Here is a 21,392-nt window from a genome sequence, read left to right on the forward strand (position 1 = left end):
TGCTTTGGGCCACTTCTTTACTTAGTATATACCAACGACCTTCCTTATATCTTATCTGAAACTCAAGCTACTATATCTGCAGATGAAACTACAATTTATACAGCAAGATAATCAGTTCAACAGGTACACCAAGCTCTACAAGTAGATCTGGGAAATATCAGGGAACGGGTTTACCGTAGCAAACTTGTTTTGAACGCCAAGAAAACCAAGGTTATGTTGGTCTGTTCCACCAGGAAAAGGCCAACACAGAATGGGATACAGTTAAGTATGGAGTGAGTACCAATTGAGTTTCAGAAACCAAACTACTAGGGGTCCAAGCTAGACAACTGCTTATCGTGGTCATCTCAAATAACTCAATGTAAAAGAAATAATAATAATTACAACTGCATGCATGATCAGAAGGATAGCTAAATATTTACCGGGAAAGATTCTTAAGCAAACAATCCAGGCATTAATTGGGAGTCAGGTGAACTACTGTTCTGTGGTCTGGGGAAATTCATCAGCAAGTGAAATTAGAAGGATACAGACTGAACAGAACAAAGCAGCAAGGAGTGTTTTAAGGTGGCGATATGGTAATTATGTTGTAGTCATGCACAATGCTCTCGGTTGGTCATCAATCAACAAGGTAATTGGAGAAAAAAAATGCTTATTTTATTTCACAATTTACACTATTTAAAACAGCCAAACTCCATTCACAATGGTATTCAGTTGGTAAGAGACAGTCATTCAGTAAATACTAGGAATAGATTGTCCACTATCTGTGTTAGACATAAAAGAAAAATAGGCAAAAGAACATTTCGATTCGGACCAATAAAGAAATTTAATCATTTATCTGAGCAAACCAGAAACATTTCAATAAATAATAAAAAATAAAAATAAATTTAAATATAATACATTGGAAGGTAGATGAAGGAATCAATCTATATTTTCAGACTGTTTAGAGTAATTATCTGGTCAATATGTCAGTTTGTAACAGTGTGTTATGTGAAAATGTGATCGTATTATAGCTTGTATTTTAATGTTTAAGGACTCTTGGAAGATTAGTCCAATTAAGGACTAAAAGAGATCCTAATGAAATAAAGGCTCTCCCTCACCAGGTTCCAACGAGACCCCGTCCAAGTCCATTGGTCAGATGAGACAGTTCCACTCCCACCACAACCTACTGAGTCTGGCCCAGCCCTCCAGTAGCTCCAGAGTCCACCCAGAGGACAGCCAACACCATGCCCAGGAACGGAGGATTCCGCTGGGCGAAGGTCTGAGCTTCACCCTGGGGGCTGCCTCATGCTCCAGCCTGGGAGGACAGGGGGAAAACAGTATCTGGGTGAGGCAGACACCCCAGGAGGAGAAAGAGAAACCCTCTCCTAGTCATACAAGTCATTTTTGGGACTTCTTCACAGGCAAGGGCTCAGGGTCTGAGACCATGGTATGACAGGATAGAACACTGGGGGGCGGGGGTGGTGCAGGGTGGATTGGGACTAGAAATGGTTGGACTGGCCCACCATGCCTTTGTCTGGTCTGCCATATTGTCATTTCTGGGTGGCTGGGAGGTGGTTGGACCCCGTTGAGGGACACTGATGTAGAGTAGTGTTTATACGTATTCATACGAGTGCAAACGTAGACCGCACACACACATTGTTGTAACGTGTGAACTTATATTTTTTTTACTATAGAGCCTATCCCCTTCCCCTCTATCCCTCAACTTCTCCATGATCTCTCGTGATGCTACACTGAGCTCCATCCAAACAGCCAGAAAAAAAACATCAGTGGATGTATCCTTTATGATCTATATTCTGAACCCTCTGTTGGGTAACTGAACACTTAACGTTTGATACGGCTGAAGACCAAGGAGACGATGGGCAACACTCTGTAAATACATCAGTGTTTTAAACCGTGAAGACTATGGGCTCGATTCATAGTTCTGCGTTGGAGCCTGATTGACATTTTAAAGACAACGTTCCCATGCTAGCCGAGACTGCATTCACATTAACCGCTGCATATGTCGGCTCAATCGGGAAATTAATTCAATCCCAAGTGCTTTCTCGAATCTCATATATTGGGTTTGAAACATTGGTTGCCATGACAAAGGTGACATTTTTCATATGTACAGAAAAGTATATAATCGTTCAATGCGTTTGCTTCATCTTCTGGTGAAAGGTCACCCCACACATCATTTCTGTCTGGAACTTATCACGCTTCACAGGACTATAGTAATTAACTACCGGGGACAATGTGGCCATAGAGAGCCCATGTATTCAATAACTAAAGAACTACCTGAGAATTCAATTGGGCTTGAGGATTGAGACAACTTCTTAAAGTAAATCTGTCCCTACCATGTAAATGCAGGATTGTCTGTTTTTTGTATGTATATAAAAAATGTAGGCTTGTGTGCATCCAGTCTCTGTATTTGTTCTGGACCTTGTTGAATTGCAGTATTGATATCCAACAAGACACTTGTTCCATGAGGTGCTTGCTATCCTGTAAATATTAATCTCACTCTTGTACCATTAGACAGTATGTGCACATTTTTTGGGGGCAATACTTTTCTATACTTTGTAAACAAGCAAGCAATATCCCCTCAAGGTGTAGCTAGATTTCAAACTGTCTATTTTCTTACAGGTGTTTCTTGTATCTTGGAATGCATCTATGTACGAGATTTGAATTAAATGTACAATTGTTGCTTCGTTATCCTTTATTGAATCCAGTGGGGGTAAAACAGATTTAGAAACACAAAACAGGGTTGTTGATTCATAGCTTACTGAAGCAAGAAGTCCCTTGTGTAATGTTTGGGGAAATTCTGTATTTTTGGAATTTCACCTACTTTTCCATAAGACATGACCGTGTAGAACAGCAGCAACCCCTAAGGGGAACAAAGCATCAGCTTTCCCAGTAAAGTTCTGTAAATGTTCTACCAGTGCACACATACAGAGAGAAAGAGACAGACACTTTTTCCATCTTAAACCAGTTATTTATTGGAGAAAGTTGAGACCAAAACCTTTTTTCCCCCAAACATACAAATTTTCACTGCATCTGGGCCGCGACATCTCACTTTGCACCCCAATAAACACTCCTCCCCTTCTCAAAGTGCACTTCAACTTAAATCACTTTACACAGAGCAGTGCCGGGTTCAATTCCTATTACATTCTTGGGCGAGTTAAAGTAGTGAAATGGACATCTGTGGACAAATCCCCCATGGCAAATTCAGTTGACTGGGATTGAAATGAAATTACCACCCTAGGAAATGTTTCTAGGACAAGGGATTTTTCCTGATCAGGAAAAACATCCTGGTCGTAATTGAATATGATCAATCGTATAGACCTCTTATTTCAAGCAAGCAATTAATTATATTCCAATAACATCTTTATATTTACACATTTTCAATGTCTCCATCCCAAATGGCACCCTATTCCCTATGTAGTGCACTACTTTTGAACAGCACCCTATTCCCTATATAGTGCACTACTTTTGACAGCCCTATGGGCCCTGGTCAAAAGTAGTGCACTACATAGGGAATAGGGTGACATTTGGGACAAACATTGTCTCAAATATAACCCCAAATAAATCACAACCCCATTCATCTCAGCTGCCTACACAAGAATGGTAGGTCTAAATTAGCTAAATATATAGAAAAAGTTAATAATAATACTTAAAATAAACTAACTTCAGACCCTAGTTTTAATTTGTTGTTCCCACCCGTGTCTTCTAAACCATCATTACCCCTCATCAAGTTTATGGAAGTATGGTGGTGTATGCGTCCCAAATGGTGCCCTTTTCCCTATGTAGTACAACACATAGGGAATGGGGTGCCATTTGGGACACAACTGGTATATGTGTCAGTACGTACACAGAATTTCTTTAGAAGAAAAAGAACAGCCAACTCTCCTCGTGTCCTTCCCTTCGCCTAAACCGGTCACAGTCATTGGTTACGTGAGAAACCTTATCAGCGGCTGGGACATACAGAGGAGCAAAAATAGTTTCCAGCGCATCTTGAAATCGTTGTTCCTACAAATTTTGCTGTAGATTTTGAACGGTTGGAGTGATTACCACCTATAAAAGCTGTGCAGGGCTTGTTAGAAGGGAGAGTGATGAGTCTGCACAGAATAACTGAGGGAAATTAATCGATTCTCCACAAATGATCTTATATCATTGCTTGATGATCATCCCTGATGTTTTCTGGAACTTTCCAATACCTTCCTGATGCATTTGTTTCTGATACCTCCAAGTGTCCAAAAATAGAGAATCAGATCATCAAATAGATTGACAGTCTGTTAATAGTATCTTAGATATCATGTATAGATCAATTTAATATAGCGTACTATTTTGGTGACCACCCCCTACCCCCATTCTCTGACGGGTATGCGGCTCGCCCAGCGATTTTGTTTTACTAAAGTGTCTCCCTCTGAAATATTAGTAACTACCAATGATCTACACCGAGGTGAAAAGAACTGGACTGGTTAAACCAAATACCTAGAACTGGATAGAAAAATGTTGCTGTCCCCTACCCAGGTTTTACATATCACTGCAGCTGAAGGAAAGGAGACGAGGTGAGGAAGCCACGTTAAGACTATTGATACGCACCCAGGAAGCAAAACGGGACACATTGCAGACCAGTGTAGTTCGTTAGTTACATACGAAGCTGCTATATCTAAACACCATTTCATGCAGCTAAAAAGGGAGACTCGGGGATATGATGTGGGTGCACAAAGTAAACAGCATAGTGGGTCGATTTCCGCAACTAAGAGCGCTGAAGCGCGAGGCTAAACATCTCGGCGTGAAGCAAACCCGTGCACAGTCGCAAATACTGCGTCTGACTCTGTGGGAGCGATGTCTTGTTCATCGCAAAATGTCGGCAGTGCTGTTCGTGGCAACATCATTTCACGGAGTCTACCTTTAACATTAGGCTGCATTACATGTCCCTCTGTCAGTTAGGCTGGAATACACACTATGGAAAGCTGTGTGACACCTGTTTCTCTGCAGTGTCCAGCGGCGTGTGCTCGCGATCACTCACTTCAAACACTAATCAACCCAAACGTGATAATTGGCTGTGTGTGTGTGTGTGTGTGTGTGTGTGTGTGTGTGTGTGCGCGTCAGTTGCACTGTCAGCAGCAAGAAAAGGGGTCAAACCACTGTTATACACACACCTCTGGTATGCCACACCTCACTTCACTCACCTACGACACACACCAAAGGTTAGGGAGTACAGAGACGCAGACAGACAGGGTAGACGGAGTGTGCGTCCCAAATGGCACCCTATTCCTTACGTGCCCCGGTGAAAAGTAGTGCACTACAAAAGATACAGGGTTCAATTTGGGACTCACCCAGTGAGAGTTTAACCCTATAGGCTAGAAGAGTGTACTAGGTAAATACTCTAGCTCGTAATAGCCTAAGTTCAATCATTAATGAGTTTAGCTCCCTCACCATCCAAACACGTTCTAAGTAGAGTAGCAAGTCACACAATCTAGCATTTAAAAAGGGCAATTCCTCCACTTTTCAACCTCATATCTCCAACATCATACCAGTGTGAACATATGCGAAAACAGCACATTTCCATGATCTCTGGTTAAAAAGACAAGGGGGGAAAAAAAACGCTTCTCTGTGACATCACAGGGTAGGATTAAAGTACTGCAAAAATACTTTTTAGCGTCGGTACCAAGTTATCGTTACTCATTGTGTGTTTATTCCTCGTGTTATTATTTTTCTAATCAGGTTCTCCTTTTTCTCCTCTCTGCATTGTCAGAAAACAAACGCATGTTACAGATATTTTGATCTAGCCAGAGGGAGGGCATTTTCTTGCTCCGCACTTCACTGCAAATCTCAAGAGTTAGGAAATGTATTTTACCGTTATTTAACTAGGCAAGTCAGTTAAGAACAAATTCTTATTTTCAATGACGGCCTAGGAACAGTGGGTTAACTGCCTTGTTCAGGTTGCGGAACGACAGATCTGTACCTTGTCAGCTCGGTTACTAGTCCAACGCTCTAACCACTAGGCTACCTGCCGCCCCAGGCTACCCTGCCGAAATCACCGTTTTAACTTTTAATGATGTCCTTGGGTGGAACTTAACTTTATACATTTTTTCCTACAAAACGTAGAAATGCCATTTTTTCACATAGGTAGACACTGGTATTGTGCTGAAGATAATGAAAATGTGGTTGAATTGCCCTTCGATATCAGTTAAGTTAGGGTTTGCAAAAATCCAGTAATTTTCCACAAATTCCTAGGTTCTCCAGAATTCCTGGTTGGTGGATTCCAGATTTCCAGCTTATTTCTTCTTGATTTCTGCGTATCTTCCAGACGGAATTTTGGGAAAGTTACCGGAGTTCTGCAACTCTATACACAACGTAAAATGTTTTGTTTAAGTCCTTCACCAATGTCAACCTCATATTAGTAATTAGTTAACCCTGAAAACAAGCAGCACGTCTTAGACAGTTAGATTTGAGCTCACAAAGGAATGGTTTATGCGTTAAAATATGAATTAATATATGGTTGCAGAGTATAGCCTAAAAACACAAAATGGCACCCTATACCCACTAGGGCTCTGGACAAAGGTAGTGCACTATGTAGTGAATAAGGTGCCTAGGTCTCCAACTGGTGGGGTGTGTTTGAGATTTAAGAAAACTCTGGGCCTTAGTCAGACCACAGCTGAGTCCCTAGGAGACCTGGTCAAAAATAGCGCAATATATGTTAGAGAATCAGGTGCCATTAAGACACAACCTATATATCTAGTACTGGTCAGGATTGGTAAAAACTCCAGGCCCTAAGTATGGTCCAACCAATAAGCAGCCAGTTTCGTACTGTATATTTCAAAACGGCAGACTGTCTTACATTCAACTTTAATACAGGTCCCACTCTGGGTCTAGCTAACATAAACACCTCCCATGTCAGAGCGATGGATCAGGGCCTGTATTCATAAAGCTTCTCAGAGTAAGAGTGCTGATCTAGGATCAGATTTAAAAAGGCAAAACTGATCCTAGGTCAGCACTCCTGCTCTGGAGACATTTTATGAATAGTGGGCCTTAATCAATTTATCTTTCTGTTGAGAGTACAGGCTCTGTTCCAATACCTACACCAGCGTATTACTTAGAATGTATTGGGACTGCATACTTGGTATTGTGCTAGAATAGATACTGGGACAAAGCCTTTTAAAAAGAGTGAAGTTAGGTTTATTACCCCAACTGGCAGTGTAGCACATACTTAATATTATAAACCAAACAACCGCTATGTTTGGTTTACTTCTACGGTCAAAAAAAAAAAAACAGGAAATGCTTGTATACCTCAGGCTCTGATTGGAAGTTTCATATCAGGTGACAGGAAGAGGAGCTAAATGTTGCAGCAGCCAATCAGGTTTATACTGCGTTAAAGACGACACAAAAGAGGATGGCTGGGTTATGTCCCAAATGACAGCCTACTCCATATATAGTGCTCTACTTATAGAGTGCAGTACATAGGGAATATGCTGCCATTTGAAGCACAGCCATTGACACCAGTGAGATACTTGCTTGCTTAGGAGACAGATATAAGATAAACATCTGGTTGGCAGGTTATTTGTAGTTGGTGGTGTAGTTTGCTGTTGTTGCCAGAGGGGGAAGTTAGAGAGCTTATATGCGTGTGTCCCTTTAAACAGATGGTAATATAGATGTGTAGCTTTCAGGATCTGAACCATGATATAATAAAACACTGCCAGATCTGGCCCGGTGAGCTGCAAAGGGGCCAAACTCAACTCTCCACCCCACTCTCCAAACTAACAACAACTGGCAACAAAGTATTGAGAACATTCAAGAAATGGCAGATCCACTTTTCATCAATCCCAAATCCTGTTTAGCCCCTCTGAGTGGCACTAAATATGACAAGGACACCAATAATTGATGAAACACCAGTAAATGGCGCCACATCAGTAACGGCACACCATGTAAGCAGAGAGCTCGCCAAGCTAACACACCATATATTGCTAATCTGCTGTCAAACCCCCAAAAAAGACCAGGACGATGATGATGAAAAGGAGGAGAGGATGACGAAACATAACAATCCCTGGTACCTGCTCTTCGTTCTACGATGTCATATCAACTGATCAGTTGCTCAGGCATCGTTGGCTCCTGTCTGCTGAAGATCCTCCTCCATGCATCCTCTCGGCGCTCCACAGCTCCCGCTGTAAAGCCTGAATATTTAAAAACAGGTGGTGGGCTAGGCGGGGCCTGTGGCTGCCCAAGCCCCTCCCCTCTATGCTGAGTCCCAATCCCAATGGCCCGTTTCAGCCTTGGGCCGCTGCCATTTGCTGGTTCAGTCCCGGGACTGGTAGAACAGGATGTAACCTGACTCAGAGTTCTTAGAAATGTCAGACGTTAGACCGTAGAACTCCTCGATCGCCTGGGCGTCGATTTTCTATAAAGGAGGAGAAGAGTTTAAGGTTAGGCCGAATCTCAAAATGACACCCTACTATTCCCCATATAAAATCGCAGAAACAAATCGGAAGTGTTTGTGTCTGTCACGACACAAACATATGGTGACAGAGTTCACAATATAGTGCGCTACTTTTGGCCAGAGCCCTATCTTTTTACTGTGTTGTGTTACTTGTCATACACATTTTGGAAATATGTAAGAATATATGTTTGCGGTAGAACAAATGTGGATCCCCTCAGACGAAAGAGAGAATAAATCGGTAGTGCGTCGACCAGTTGTGAGGGTAGAGTAGTGAGGCAACAATGTTTACTTGCAGTTCATTCCAATGTTGGTTTCCAGGAGAGAAAAAAAAAGGTACCTCTCCCTTTCTCCTGGAAACTGAAATCGGAGTGGACTGCGTGCGAGAGTGAGGGGAGGAAAAGAGGAGGAAGAATTTCAAAACAAACCCACAGCAGCCATGTCTACTCTTCTATCCCCTCCCATTCCAAGTTGCCCCTTAGCTACAGATCTAGGATCAGTTTACCTTCTCCAAACCCCAACCTTAACACTAGAACAGCTAAAGCAGTCATTTGACTGCTCATGAATTTAAAAACAATTATTAGTGACATTTTTAAAGTTATGGCCCCCCTCCTTCCTTGACTTTTCGTAAATAAGTCTATACAACATATTGTCGTTGTTAGAACCTTAATGTCAATAACAGAACTGGAGTTATAAATCAGTTTCAGGAGGGAATGTAATTAGTTTTGAATGGTTTTCCCCCCGTCGCCCCTCCTTCTCCCGACAGTTGAAGGTGTCCAGTTGATAACTGCCTTGAAACTTAACCTAAACATTTTTACACATAAGGTATAACAGATTAAATAAATGAAGTTAAAGGATGATGGGGGAGAATGTGTGAGTTGATGAGTGAACAATGCCAAACGTTGTAAACATCAATTGGGAATGAATAAGAGGGATGCCCATTCTTTTGTATTGATCGGTTCTAATTATAATCTCAAAATTGCATGTATGCTATATCTAGGTCCCTATTAAAATCAATTTTATTTTTTGGCTAATTCCATTATTTTTTCCAAAGTGCTGTTTTCCCCAGGTTTCTGTTTCCCCTGTTTTCTTTAGGTTTACGCTCTCAAAAAACAACATTTTTAATAGAAAAACAACCAAATTGGATGTTTTAAATCTTCAACAATGCTTAAAACTACACAAGGAGACCACTTGAGGTCTGGAAGAAAAGAACAATCAAAGAACTTTTCATTTATGAGTGTAGATATCCTTTAATTTAACAGCACACCTGCAAGAGACTCTTTGATTGGTGGGGTTTCTGTAGCATACATGTGATTGTAGAGTTTGCTAATCAAAATTGCCACTGCATTGACGCAAACAATCATGATATCAAGTGGGCACTAGCTACTTTGTAGTTAACATTTATTAAGTGAGAAGGTTTTTAGAAAGCCTTTCCATTTACCAGAAGACGCTACACAAAGTGCTAGACAAATGGGCATTCCTGCATTGCCTCTAAAGAAAGTTGAAGGAAAATGTGAATCACTGATGCATTTTGTTAATGTCTTAATCAAATGTGGGCATATTAATAAATGTTCTAATATCTTCAATAAATATGTCTTTATATTGTTGAACCCCGCTTTAATGTCTGGATTCCGTGCTTCTGTCCACAACGCAGATTTTAATAGGGCCCAACATTTTTTATTTATTTTACCTTTATTTAACTAGGCAAGTCAGTTAAGAACAAATTCTTATTTTCAATGACGGCCTAGGAACAGTGGCCTGTTCAGGGCCAGCTCGGGGGTTTGAACTTGCAACCTTCCGGTTACTAGTCCAACGCTCTAACCACTAGGCTACTCTGCAGTCCACTGAATCGTATTAGTCTACACTTGCCTACTTGGGAGTACACAGCGAGAGAGTGCGTCATTTACAACGGTAAGAAGACTAAGACAAACGGACGCACATGCTACCGCGTTCAAGCTGCTACAAAATCTGAATGAAAATGACTCCGATGGCGGGGAAGAAATTAATCATGACATCTGATGATTATTCTTCTGATTCTGAGCCTGACCTACACCTCCGAGGCCCAAGTGCAGAAAAGGGCGCACTGAACAGGTGTCGAAGCCACCACCAAATGAAACTGTGAGGCAGGGACAGAAGAGGGGATGGCACCATTTGGATAGAACAAGCTGATGACAATACTACAGGTTGATTACCACAGAGAGCAGGCCCGACATATCAAGCAAAAAAACTACATCATCAACGCACTCACATTTTTTGTTTGTTTGTGTGACATGGGTATGCTCCAACTGATGCCATTGCATGGCACGAAGACGCTACAGTTGCAAAATTCCGGGAACTTACAATAGGATTCCGGATTTCCTGCTTATTCCGCAAACCTTCCAACCAGAATTTCAGGAAAAACAGAATTTCTTGAAAGTTCCCGGAGATTTGTAACCCTAGTAGATACACATGAAATCACGAGCTGACAATAATTTAATAGTTTTGACTGCCGTCAATTTGACATTTCTATTAAATATAAGGCCATTATTGCCCATGTGCTGATTTTCACTATTTAACAAGCACACTTGGCGCTTAGAATGATGTGTAGGCTACTGATGTTGTCATTATTTGACCGTGTGTCTTGTTGAGCGTGCATCTTGGTGGATGGTGTAGTTTACATTTTGTTGCTGTTACCACGTTCCAAGACATATGCCCTTGAATGCATTTGTGGTTTATTTTTTTTTTTACATAACCTACAGTACCAAACTAATGAAAACGCTATTGTGTTCATATTTTCAAGCATGGTGGTGGATGCATTACGCTATGGGTATGCTTGTCATCTGCAAGGACTAGGGAGGTTTTGGGGATAAAAAGAAACCACAGACAAAAATCCTAGAGGAAATCCTGGTTTCGTCTGCTTTCCAACAGACACATTCGTCTTTCTGCAGGACAATAACCTAAAAACACAAGGCCAAATCTATACTGGAGTTGCTTACCAAGACGACTTTGAATGTTCCCGAGTAGCCTAGTTACAGTTGCCTTAAAGCATCTTGAAAATGGCTGTCCAGCAATGATCAACAACCAACTTGACAGAGCTTGAAGAATTACAAAAAATAATAAAGGCCATATATTGTACAATGGGGGGGGGGGATTCACAATATACACAAAACTATGTGGACAACCCTTCAAATTAGTGGATTCGGCTATTTCAGCCACACCCGTTGCTGACAAGTGTATGAAATAGAGCACCCAGCCATGCAATCTCCATAGACAAACATTGGCGGAAGAACAGCCGTACTGAAGAGCTTGGTGACTTTCAACGTGGCACCGTCATAGGATGCCACCTTCCAAACATGTCAGTTTGTCAAATTTGCTGCTCATAAGAGTGGAACTGAGAAAAATAGATTTGATTTACCTTGGTTTCACAGTAACTTAATGCAGTTAACTGCTAACATGACGTCCATTTTATCCAAACCACAATAGAGGCAGGATACATGTATTTAATGTAGCAAAAATGACATAGCGCACTTTTGACCAAATGATTAGTTACTGCCTTTTTGCTTGATAGGGTAGTCTAACAAATGGATTTCAATTGTCTGATTACCTTCTATGAACTGTAACTCGGTAAGTGTTGCGTTTATATATTTTTTCAGTATAGAAAGGAAAATGAACGTGCTTATGCGAGAAATGTTAGTGCAGCGTATCGCATGGATTCGTTCTCCAATCAAACCAAATAGTTTCAAAGTAAAACATATCGTTCCTGTATCACATCGGAGCCGACGTATCAAGATACGTATCGAATTGTCTTGAAAGGGAAAGATGCACATCCCCAATTAAATGTATTAATTATACTGTTAGAATGTTGCAGTCAGAATGATTAGCTTGAAGGGGCTCCCTCGAAGCCCAGCAGTTCTAGTGTTAAAGGGATAATTTGACATTTTGGCAATTTTTCTACTTACCCAGAGTCAGTAACTCATGGATACCCTTTTAATGTCTCCATGTGCAGTTTCAAGGTATTTTCTGGAGCCATTGTAACTAGTATAAGCTCATGACTGGACATCTAGACGGACTATGGGTAAGTAGAAAAAAGGGCTTAACTGCCAAAAGGTCTAACTATCCCTTTAACCATTAGACAGTAAACCCCACAGCTGATCTGAGACCAGTGTCTTTCCAAGCCCAGTGGAAACTTCATCACTCAGCCAGGTTCTGCTCATCCACCAGATGTTACAATGGGACTCTTTCCATAGCGGAAAAAGCCTAGACACTGATCAAAGATCAGTTTTGCATTGTTCCACTCTAATGGTCACGCTAGGTAAACTGAGTGTATGCTGATTCTAGATCTGTGCCTGTGGAAAGTGTCTACCCGGAGTGGAAAAAGCAGGCCCCTCGATTGCTATAACATACCTCTACACTGTGGGTACATTTGAAACAGGGCCACATACTACTACCGTGTGGACTCATTCCCTGAATGTGATCTGGTCTGAAAGCATTTCAATAGACGCAGTAGGCCTACTCGACTTTCAAGTATTTCATAGTGTGTGCTGTGCATTGTTTTAATGCATTCTCATTACCTGAGAAAAGCAGGTTGATTATGGTGAGTGTGAGAGAGAGGACAGAGAAAGCTAGACTACCATGCACGGGCAGAAAGACCCCCCCCCACCTTCGGCTCATCCTACTAACTTATCTAAAACTGGTGTTTCCAGTCTGTCTCCCACTCCCTATTCATAAAGATTCCACATTATTAACAGAGCCACCTGGAGCTATCTGGGTCGACCGAAGCGGAGCAAGGCTTGAATTCCAGACAACATTGAAAGCGAGTAGGGATCAGACCTGGGTTCAAATACTTTTAGCGTTTGCTCTAGCCTGCCTGGAGTGCCAGATGTTCGGTGTTTACACTCCCTCCGAGTATTCCATTGGTTATATTGAGGCAGGCAAGATCAATTAAGCACAGACACAAATATTTGAAATGATTGCAAATCATATTTGAACCCAGGTCTGGTATGTAGTAGGGGGATGGACTGGAATGCAGCTTGGATTAGGTCTCGTCTCTGATGGGTCTCTATGGATGCTGTGAATGAGTGAGTAAAATCAAACTACCAGTTTATACCATATAAATAGATGGTGTCATTTGTTGACAACAGGTCGTTATTGGAGGCATTTATTGGGAATTTGCGAGAACCTACAGTTCATTTAGCCTTTCTGTTTTGCCCGTCTCCAGCTTTCATACCGTATTGCAACTAAAAACTGTCTTTGAAAACACAGCTGGCGTGTTTGAGGGCCCCATGTACCACAGCCGATCAGCATCTCACTCTTCTCTTAAAACATACGGAATATAGACTAATTGAAGGAAAACAACCCTTAGAATATAAAGAGAAGAGTTATCACTAGAAAATAATATATAGAGTATAGACAAGCTCTACTTACCTCTACTATGTCGTCATCAAACAAGAGCCAGAATCCATGACTCTTCACTATGGTGATGTAATGACCACGGTTTGGACCACTGGAGAGGAGGGGAACATAGATATACACGTTATAGACAGGAGGTACAACTAAAAGACTATGCTGAGAAGAGAGAGATGGACAGAAGTAGAGAAATATTGAAAAGGTGACAGACAAGGGGAGAGCCGAGAGAGAAACAGTCTACAAAAAAAACAGACACACACAGATCTCTGGCACAATCTGAGCGAGCGACCACACAGTCTCTCTCTATCTCTTTACCTTCCACAGTGGACGACCACGGCGACCAGATCGTACATGCGGTCGGGGTTGGTGGCGTCTCCTGAGGTGTTGAAGAGGCGGAGCTCCAGGGGGAAGACGACGCGATAGGACAACTTGGTGTAGCGATGCAACTGGTCCATGTATTTAAACCTCTTCAGGTGTAACGCCAGGATCATAGGGAGCTTCTTCACACGCATCCTAATCATAATAAAGAACATAATAATATATGATATAAAGGGGGAAGGAGTAGGGTTAACGCTCCAACGTAGCCATTTTTTAAATCTCAATAACAAATCATTTCTGGGTAAAATAAAATGAGCTTTTATAGGCAGAGAGGTTTGGAACACTTAAGCAATAAGGCACAAGAGGCAGTGCTGTATCATGAATACAGTCAAAGGTCAATGGCATTGTCTGGCCCGAAGCGACAGCGTCATTTACTTGGATATGTCCATGATAACGATGTTGATGCATGATTTTGCCTGGCTCAAATTTTTTTTGTCTCATCTTGTCTGGGGACCATTCAATCTCCATGTATGGTACAGAGATCGACACTCAAAAGTAAAGCATTGTTTCCGAGTCTAGACAGGGAGACTTATATTAACCTTGCTGTACCAAACTAAATGCTAGGATGTAAGCAAGGGTAAATAATGTGGGATAAACACAAGAGATGATTCAGACAGCAACATGATAATACAAGAGATGGTTTGGACAGCAACATGAGATTCTTATGGCGGCAGAGTGATAATTTTCAGATGGAACTGTTAGCAGGCATAGCGTGCCTGTGACGGCCAATAGAGCACGGCTTGGAATGCTGCTTGTCCAATCAGCATCCAAACAATGAGTTGTATAATCTTTCTTATTGGTCTGCTAACTAATTTACCACATGGTGATGTCAACATGGAATGGAAAAACTCCCTCTCACCAAAACAGACTGAAATTTCAGGTGGTCTTTTCAAAAAGCTCTTAAACTAAAAGAGCATTATTGAAATTTTCACAAAGTATTATTCCCACCTCAGTGGGGAAACATTAAAACATAGGATTTTTGTTTTGTTTTTTTGACTGCACTGGGCCTTTAATGTTAGTTTTTAAACCTCTTTAGCTGTATCACCGACAAGCTTCGATCCGGTCTACTAATCACCTACTTACTTACTGTATGTTTGCGCCAACTGCCATTTAAATGCACTTTTTGGCCACGTTTTTCAGAGACCAGCCAGCTCACCTTTTCTGTGCTTCCTGTTTACTCCGACACTGTTCACAGTAGTACTTGTATTCACTACATAGTGTCTCAGTGTTGCTGAAACCCCTGTGGAGAGAAAAGACGACGGAAACACACACAGATGAGTTCTGGAGCATCCACAAGGTGATGTCATTTAGCACATGTATAACTTTTTCATAACGCTTCCTCCTATTTGGCCCTACTGAACTCTTCAGTTTTTCCTCCATCCATTCATGCATTTATATTTTCCTCTCTCTTATTTACCTCTATCCCTTTCTCCATCCCCACAGTGTCTCTCTCTCTGGCAGTACACACACACACACACACACACCTACCTAAGACAGTGCGTGATGGAGGTGTTCTGCTCCACGTCGACAGACAGGTCCAGGAAGTCCTCATCTTTACTGCTCACCTGGACAAGAACTACATTGGTGACATCTACCTCTGTTTAAACACTGTTCAGTAATAGGAAACTGGCATAACTTACAGCTCCTGGCCCCATTCCTCTCCTTCATTTAAAAAAACAACGACAGTCTCCATTTTGAATCTGCCTTTACCATTACAATAGTGTCGGCATTAACAGCCTCCATCTTGGATCTCCCTCCACTTACAGCTTCACAGTTGAGGCAACGCGTCTCGTTGGTCAGGGTGCCCTGGAAGATCTCATGGACCCAGGTCTGCTGTATCTTCTCCCCTTCCTCTCCCTCTCCTCCTCCTGTCCCGCTGCTCCCCCCACCTCCTCCGTTCTGCACCAGTTTTCCGTTCTGCTGTCGCTCCTGGCCCTTCTCCTCCTGGAGCAGGTCAGCGATAGTGTTGAGGAGGTAGTTGAGGAACTCATGGGCATCTTGCTGCATGTAGTTGTCAAACAGCTCTGGAGGGAGAGGATAGAGAAAGAGGGGATGATGGAAGAGTAATGAGCTGTCTAAAGTTGCTACATTTTCTCCAATCTCCATCTATCCTTTCTTTTTCAGGAGCGAGATTAACTTGTTTTTCTCCTTTGCACCCCTCCCATCCTTCTCACCATTCTCCTTCCTCAGACGGGAGATGAACTTCTTGGGAGGGATGACGCCGACCTTCTTCTTTTGTGTAGCGATGCTGTTGAACAGGACATGTTGCCATGAGTTAAAGAAAATTGTAACTTAGTTCCAATTGTAATGTTTTCCCCCATTTCTGATCTATTTTTGGTTCCAAAAACCATTTCATGTGTTTATGCAAGAGTCTACGAGTGGGGCACATTCTCTCCCCTTTACCTGTTGAAGAGGTCAGACAGACAGGTGAGCAGGGACTCTTTACGTCTGGGCTGGACCTTGTAGGCCAAGACCTTTTCCCTAAAAGGACGGCAGAAGTAGAGGGCCTGCAGCACCGAGTTACAGTAGCAGGTGTTCCCAAACTAGAGGAGAGGAGAGAGGGAGAAGACAAGACGAAAGGAGAGGAGAGAGAGAGAGGTAGAAGTGTGAGAACATTTGATAAGTCTTGTGTTATGATAGTTGGAAAAAGGTAATTCAATCTTGATTCAAAAGCAAACACACTAACACTGAAATCCATGGTACTGTAGCTATGGTTATATATTGTGTTTGTGCAGGTGCATGCTGGGAAACTTACAGTTGAAGTCGGAAGTTTACATAGACTTATGTTGGAGTCATTAAACTCGTTTTTCAACCACTCCACAAATGTATAGTTAACAAACTATAGCTTTGGCAAGTCATGGCAAGACATGTAATTTTTCCAACAATTGTTTACAGACAGATTATTTCACTTATAATTAACTGTATCACAATTCCAGTGGGTCAGAAGTTTACATACACTAAGTTTACTGTGCCTTTAAACAGCATGGAAATTCCAGAAAATTATGTCATGGCTTTAGAAGCTTCTGATAGGCTAATTGACATCATTTGAGTCAATTGGAGGTGTACTTGTGGATGTATTTCAAGGCCTACCTCTTTCCTTGATATCATGGGAAAATCAAAAGAAATCAGCCAAGACAGCAGAAAAAAGTTGTAGACCTCCACAAGTCTGGTTCATCCTTGGGAGCAATTTCCAAATGTCTGAAGGTACAATGTTCATCTATACAAACAATAGTACCACGCAGCCGTCATACCGCTCAGGAAGGAGATGTGTTCTATCTGCTAGAGATTAACGTACTTTGGTGCGAAAAGCGCAAATCAATCCCAGAACAGCAGCAACGGACCTTGTGAAGATGATGGAGGAAACAGGTTCAAAAGTATCTATATCCACAGTAAAACAAGTCCTATATCGACATAACCTGAAACGCCGCTCAGCAAGGAAGAAGCCACTGCTCCAAAACCGCCTTAAAAAAGCCAGACTACGGGCACATGGGGACAACCATTAAGCACAGGGGTGGCAGCATCATGTTGTGGGGGTGCTTTGCTGCAGGAGGGACTGGTGCACTTCACAAAATAGATGGCATCATGAGAAGGAAAATTGTGGATATATTGAAGTAACATCTCAAGACATTAGTCAAGAAGTTAAAGCTTGGTTGCAAATGGGTCTTCCCGAATGGACAATGACCCCAAGCATACTTCCAAAGTTGTGGCAAAATGGCTTAATGACAACAAAGTCAAGATATTAGAGTGGCCATCACAAAGCCCTGACCTCAATCCTATAGAATATTTGTGGGCAGAACTGAAAAAGCATGTGCGAGCAAGGATGCCTACAAACCTGACTCAGTTACACTGGCTCTGTCAGGAGGAATGGGCCAAAATTCACCCAACTTATTTTTGGAAGCTTGTAGAAGGCTACCCGAAACATTTGACCCGAGTTAACCCATTTGAAGGCAATGCTACCAAACACTAATTGAGTGTATGTAAACTTCTGACCCACTGGGAATGTGATGAAAAAAATAAAAGCTGAAATAAATCTCTACTATTATTCTGACATTTCACATTCTTAAAATAAAGTGGTGATCCTAACTGACCTAAGACAGGGCATTTTTACTAGAATTAAATGCCAGGAATTGTGAAAAAATGAGTTTAACTGTATTTGGCTAAGGTGTATGTAAACTTCCGACTTCAACTGTACATTGACCAACAGCTATGGTTTATATTGTTGAGTGGGCACTTACGTTGACCAATCCAAAGTAGTGTTCATTAACTGGAAACTGTTCCGGTCCGATCTCCTTCTCCAAAGCTGAGGCATTGGCGCCCTGGAAAGCAAAGTATTGCATTTATATAGTGTCTGCCAAATGACCATCTATCGTCCAGAGTGACTTACAAATCAGTAAGAGTCAACGAACCATGTATTCTAGCCAAGAGTGCCAATAATATCCACACTGGAATACTTTTTAGTATGCTCTAATAACTTTTCATGCAGTATGAATATTGTGATATAGCCTAGTTAGATTGGCTATAGGCCTGCCCTCACACTATTTCATATGCTTGGCTTCTAGCATATCATGTAGCAGGTCTACTAGTATTAATATTGGGATATAGCCTAGTTAGATTGACTGAAGGCCTGCCCAACACACTGCTTGGACTGTATGCCCACCAATCCCATTTGACCCCTGGGTCTGGTACGTATCATTATGTAATGATTTTACACGGTATCAAGTGCACAGTCTGCCCGAGACCTGTCCAGTATCATCTTAGGACAGAAGGTGTGGTCCTCCTAGTCCTTGTCCATGATTACACATTTATGAATTCATTATGGTGCTCTGTCATCATATAAGAATGACCACTGCTGACTGAAATAACTAAAAAGGTGTGTGTGTCTCATGTGTGAGATGTTCCCATACGATACAACTGATCTACAAGACGCAGACAGAAGATGCCGGTGAACTGACTAGCTAACCCCTGTGAATGAAAATCAAAGGCTATGAATATGACTAGCAGTAGCAGGGCTTAAACACACTCAGCACACATTTTTTATTTAAAGGCTGCATGAAAGATTTCTCCCTGACATCTGGGGTGCATTCATTACGTCTTGCAAACTGTTTAAGAACCAAATAAGAGTAAATTGAAAGAAACGGGGAGGAACTAATGATGTATATATGCACATCACTGGGAGAGAACTAACTGAATTTGTCCAATAGAAACTCTCAAAAAGTTATCCGTTTGGAGTAAAAGGCCTCTGTTGCAAAAGGTTGTGCAACAGACAAAATGCTTTGTTACAGAATCGCCATAATGAAAACACCCCTGCTATTCATCTCAACTAGCTGTTGGTCTGATAAAAGCTTGGTGCAGCGGCAGAGGGATGAAATGCGGGTTCAAAATCAATCTGTCACCGGATAATGCACTTCTTTATCAGCGACTGGTAGGCTAAGTAGATAACCTGTCACTTGTCAATGTGGGGATCCGTAAGAGTAAGATTATGTCACACAGGGTGGCACGTTCCCTGACATTTTTTATGTTTTGGCAGAGGGACAGGTGAGGAAATTGGTCGAGTTGCATTTCAGGTGGAGCATCTCTCCGGGAATTACTGAATGACACAGCCAGAGTTCTTTCAATCCATAGAATTCAGTTACTGCTGATCGCTACACAACAAACCATTGAAGCCCAAGCTAACGTTAGCTAGCTAACAAGCACTGACCTCTGCAACTTCATTGCTGCCTTGAGATATATGAAAACGAAACATCTAGAGCGAGATTAGCAGAACACAGCTAACTCACTATGTAGGTAGTTAACTTGCCAGATAAAATGTTGCTGGCAAGCATCTATTCAGTAGCTGGCTAATATTTTAGTTACCTTAATGTAGCTAGCTAGTTTAAGTTGAAAGGTTGACCAATATGATTTCGCTAGCTAATGTTAGTAGCATAAAATACTTTATCAAACGCCTAAGATGACAGAGAAAGCAACACAACTACCTAAGTTAGTTAGCTAAATTTTACGTTACTTGTCTAGCTAACTCTGTCAACACTTTGTGGATTTGATAAAACTAGCATTAGCTTGTGGCTAGGCTAACGTTATATGCTAACTAGTTAGCTGGCTCTTATTTGCTAACTAGCTAAAGTTAGCTACCCCTGTTGATCCACCCATATCTAAAGACCGTGCAGTCAAGTGATACTTTACCTTCTTGAAACCCAACAACTAAACGCATCAATAACGGCCACCTATGTTTGCTTCTCTAGAGAGATGTGCCTAGCTAGCTAACCAACTTCCTGGAAAACCTCAGTCATGTCCTGTTCGACAGGTTAGCTAGCATTAGCCAACTAGCTAGTCGCATAGAAAATAACGGATTTTAAACAGAAAAAAAAATACCGTACCATCGTACAAATCGAGGCGATCTTTCGGACTGTCATCAGTATTTCCATCCGTCTGTCGCCATATTGGACCGAACCCCAATTTGAAAACGTTGACAGCCGCTGGGGCTGTTGGAGTTCAGGGGAGCCCTTTTTGCACCGTCCAGTTTGGGGACGAGGGAGTGTTGATGCACGGCTCTGACTCTGTTCTGTTTCCTCTCAGGCCAGCTTCATGGCGAGAACAAGGCTCGCAGAGAAAGTACACGCGCACACACGTTTGTGCACTAGCACTGGGTGGATTATAATTGACTGGTCGCTGCGCAGATAATACACCGAAGCAGGCTAAATCGTAGCCTATGCAACTCACTCTCAGGATGTGTAATAGATCAGTCATGCACGAATGCAGATCTAAGAATGCATGGACATAGAGAGGCAAAACCGTTAAACGACGTGGAACTGTCCTGGTTGAACTAAATTAGGGACAGATCACAATTTATTCGAGGGGAGAAGTGGTCCAAAACAGGGGAGGGTTGTGAAACTTGTTTATTTGCTTTGGGGAGGGTTGTGCGTTTTTTTTATTGGGCACAGGGGAGGGTAGTGCCTATTTTTTCCTGGTTAACATTTGCTCTTTTGCAGGTTTTACTACAGCATTTCTTCCATCCTAGCCACATTTTCTCATCTGCTTGCATGCGCCACCCCTATATCAAGGATGTTTTGGTACTTCCCTTATGCACTACTCTTTTGTGTGCACATTTTTACTACAGGTCAGTATAATCTACCAGTCTAAGGTCTATCCTGCCCTCTATCCACCATTCATGGTGACAATAGGCTGACTAGCAATCATAACACACATAAAAGCGTTCCAAGCTGCA

General features: G+C 41.9%; 2 protein-coding genes across 3 annotated transcripts in view; one reads left to right on the top strand and one right to left on the bottom strand.

Moving 5' to 3' along the window:
- Positions 1 to 2,676, top strand: part of LOC139378811 (rho GTPase-activating protein 6-like) — a 100,682-nt gene extending 98,006 nt beyond the window's left edge. For both annotated transcript variants that reach the window (XM_071121329.1, XM_071121330.1), the window contains exons 13-14: positions 1,098 to 1,321; positions 1,671 to 2,676. In XM_071121329.1, the coding sequence (XP_070977430.1) occupies positions 1,098 to 1,321; positions 1,671 to 1,814 (368 nt within the window). In that variant the 3' untranslated portion in view covers positions 1,815 to 2,676. The remainder of the gene's footprint in view (positions 1 to 1,097; positions 1,322 to 1,670) is intronic.
- A 1,071-nt stretch (positions 2,677 to 3,747) lies between these two features.
- Positions 3,748 to 20,791, bottom strand: LOC139378812 (ubiquitin carboxyl-terminal hydrolase 12-like). Its single transcript, XM_071121331.1, has 10 exons — positions 20,545 to 20,791; positions 18,409 to 18,489; positions 16,577 to 16,716; positions 16,348 to 16,421; positions 15,938 to 16,197; positions 15,662 to 15,738; positions 15,330 to 15,413; positions 14,111 to 14,308; positions 13,814 to 13,892; positions 3,748 to 8,374 (listed from the first exon to the last, which is right to left on the bottom strand). The coding sequence occupies exons 1-10, from the start codon at positions 20,590 to 20,592 to the stop codon at positions 8,273 to 8,275; spliced, it is 1,143 nt and encodes a 380-aa protein (XP_070977432.1). The 5' UTR covers positions 20,593 to 20,791; the 3' UTR covers positions 3,748 to 8,272.
- Between the last annotated feature and the right edge of the window lie 601 nt (positions 20,792 to 21,392).

Source organism: Oncorhynchus clarkii, chromosome 21 (genome assembly GCF_045791955.1).
Source record: "Oncorhynchus clarkii lewisi isolate Uvic-CL-2024 chromosome 21, UVic_Ocla_1.0, whole genome shotgun sequence".
In the NCBI taxonomy this organism is placed as follows: Eukaryota; Metazoa; Chordata; class Actinopteri; order Salmoniformes; family Salmonidae; genus Oncorhynchus; species Oncorhynchus clarkii.

Bases quoted from the DNA above. Each gene is read 5' to 3' on its own strand.
- LOC139378812 (XM_071121331.1), bottom strand. From the start codon at position 20,592: ATGGAAATACTGATGACAGTCCGAAAGATCGCCTCGATTTGTACGATG. The intron at 18,490-20,544 runs GTACGGTATTTT...TTTGCTTTCCAG, and splicing joins TCGCCTCGATTTGTACGATG to GGCGCCAATGCCTCAGCTTT. The intron at 15,414-15,661 runs GTAGGTGTGTGT...TTCTCTCCACAG, and splicing joins TCCATCACGCACTGTCTTAG to GGGTTTCAGCAACACTGAGA.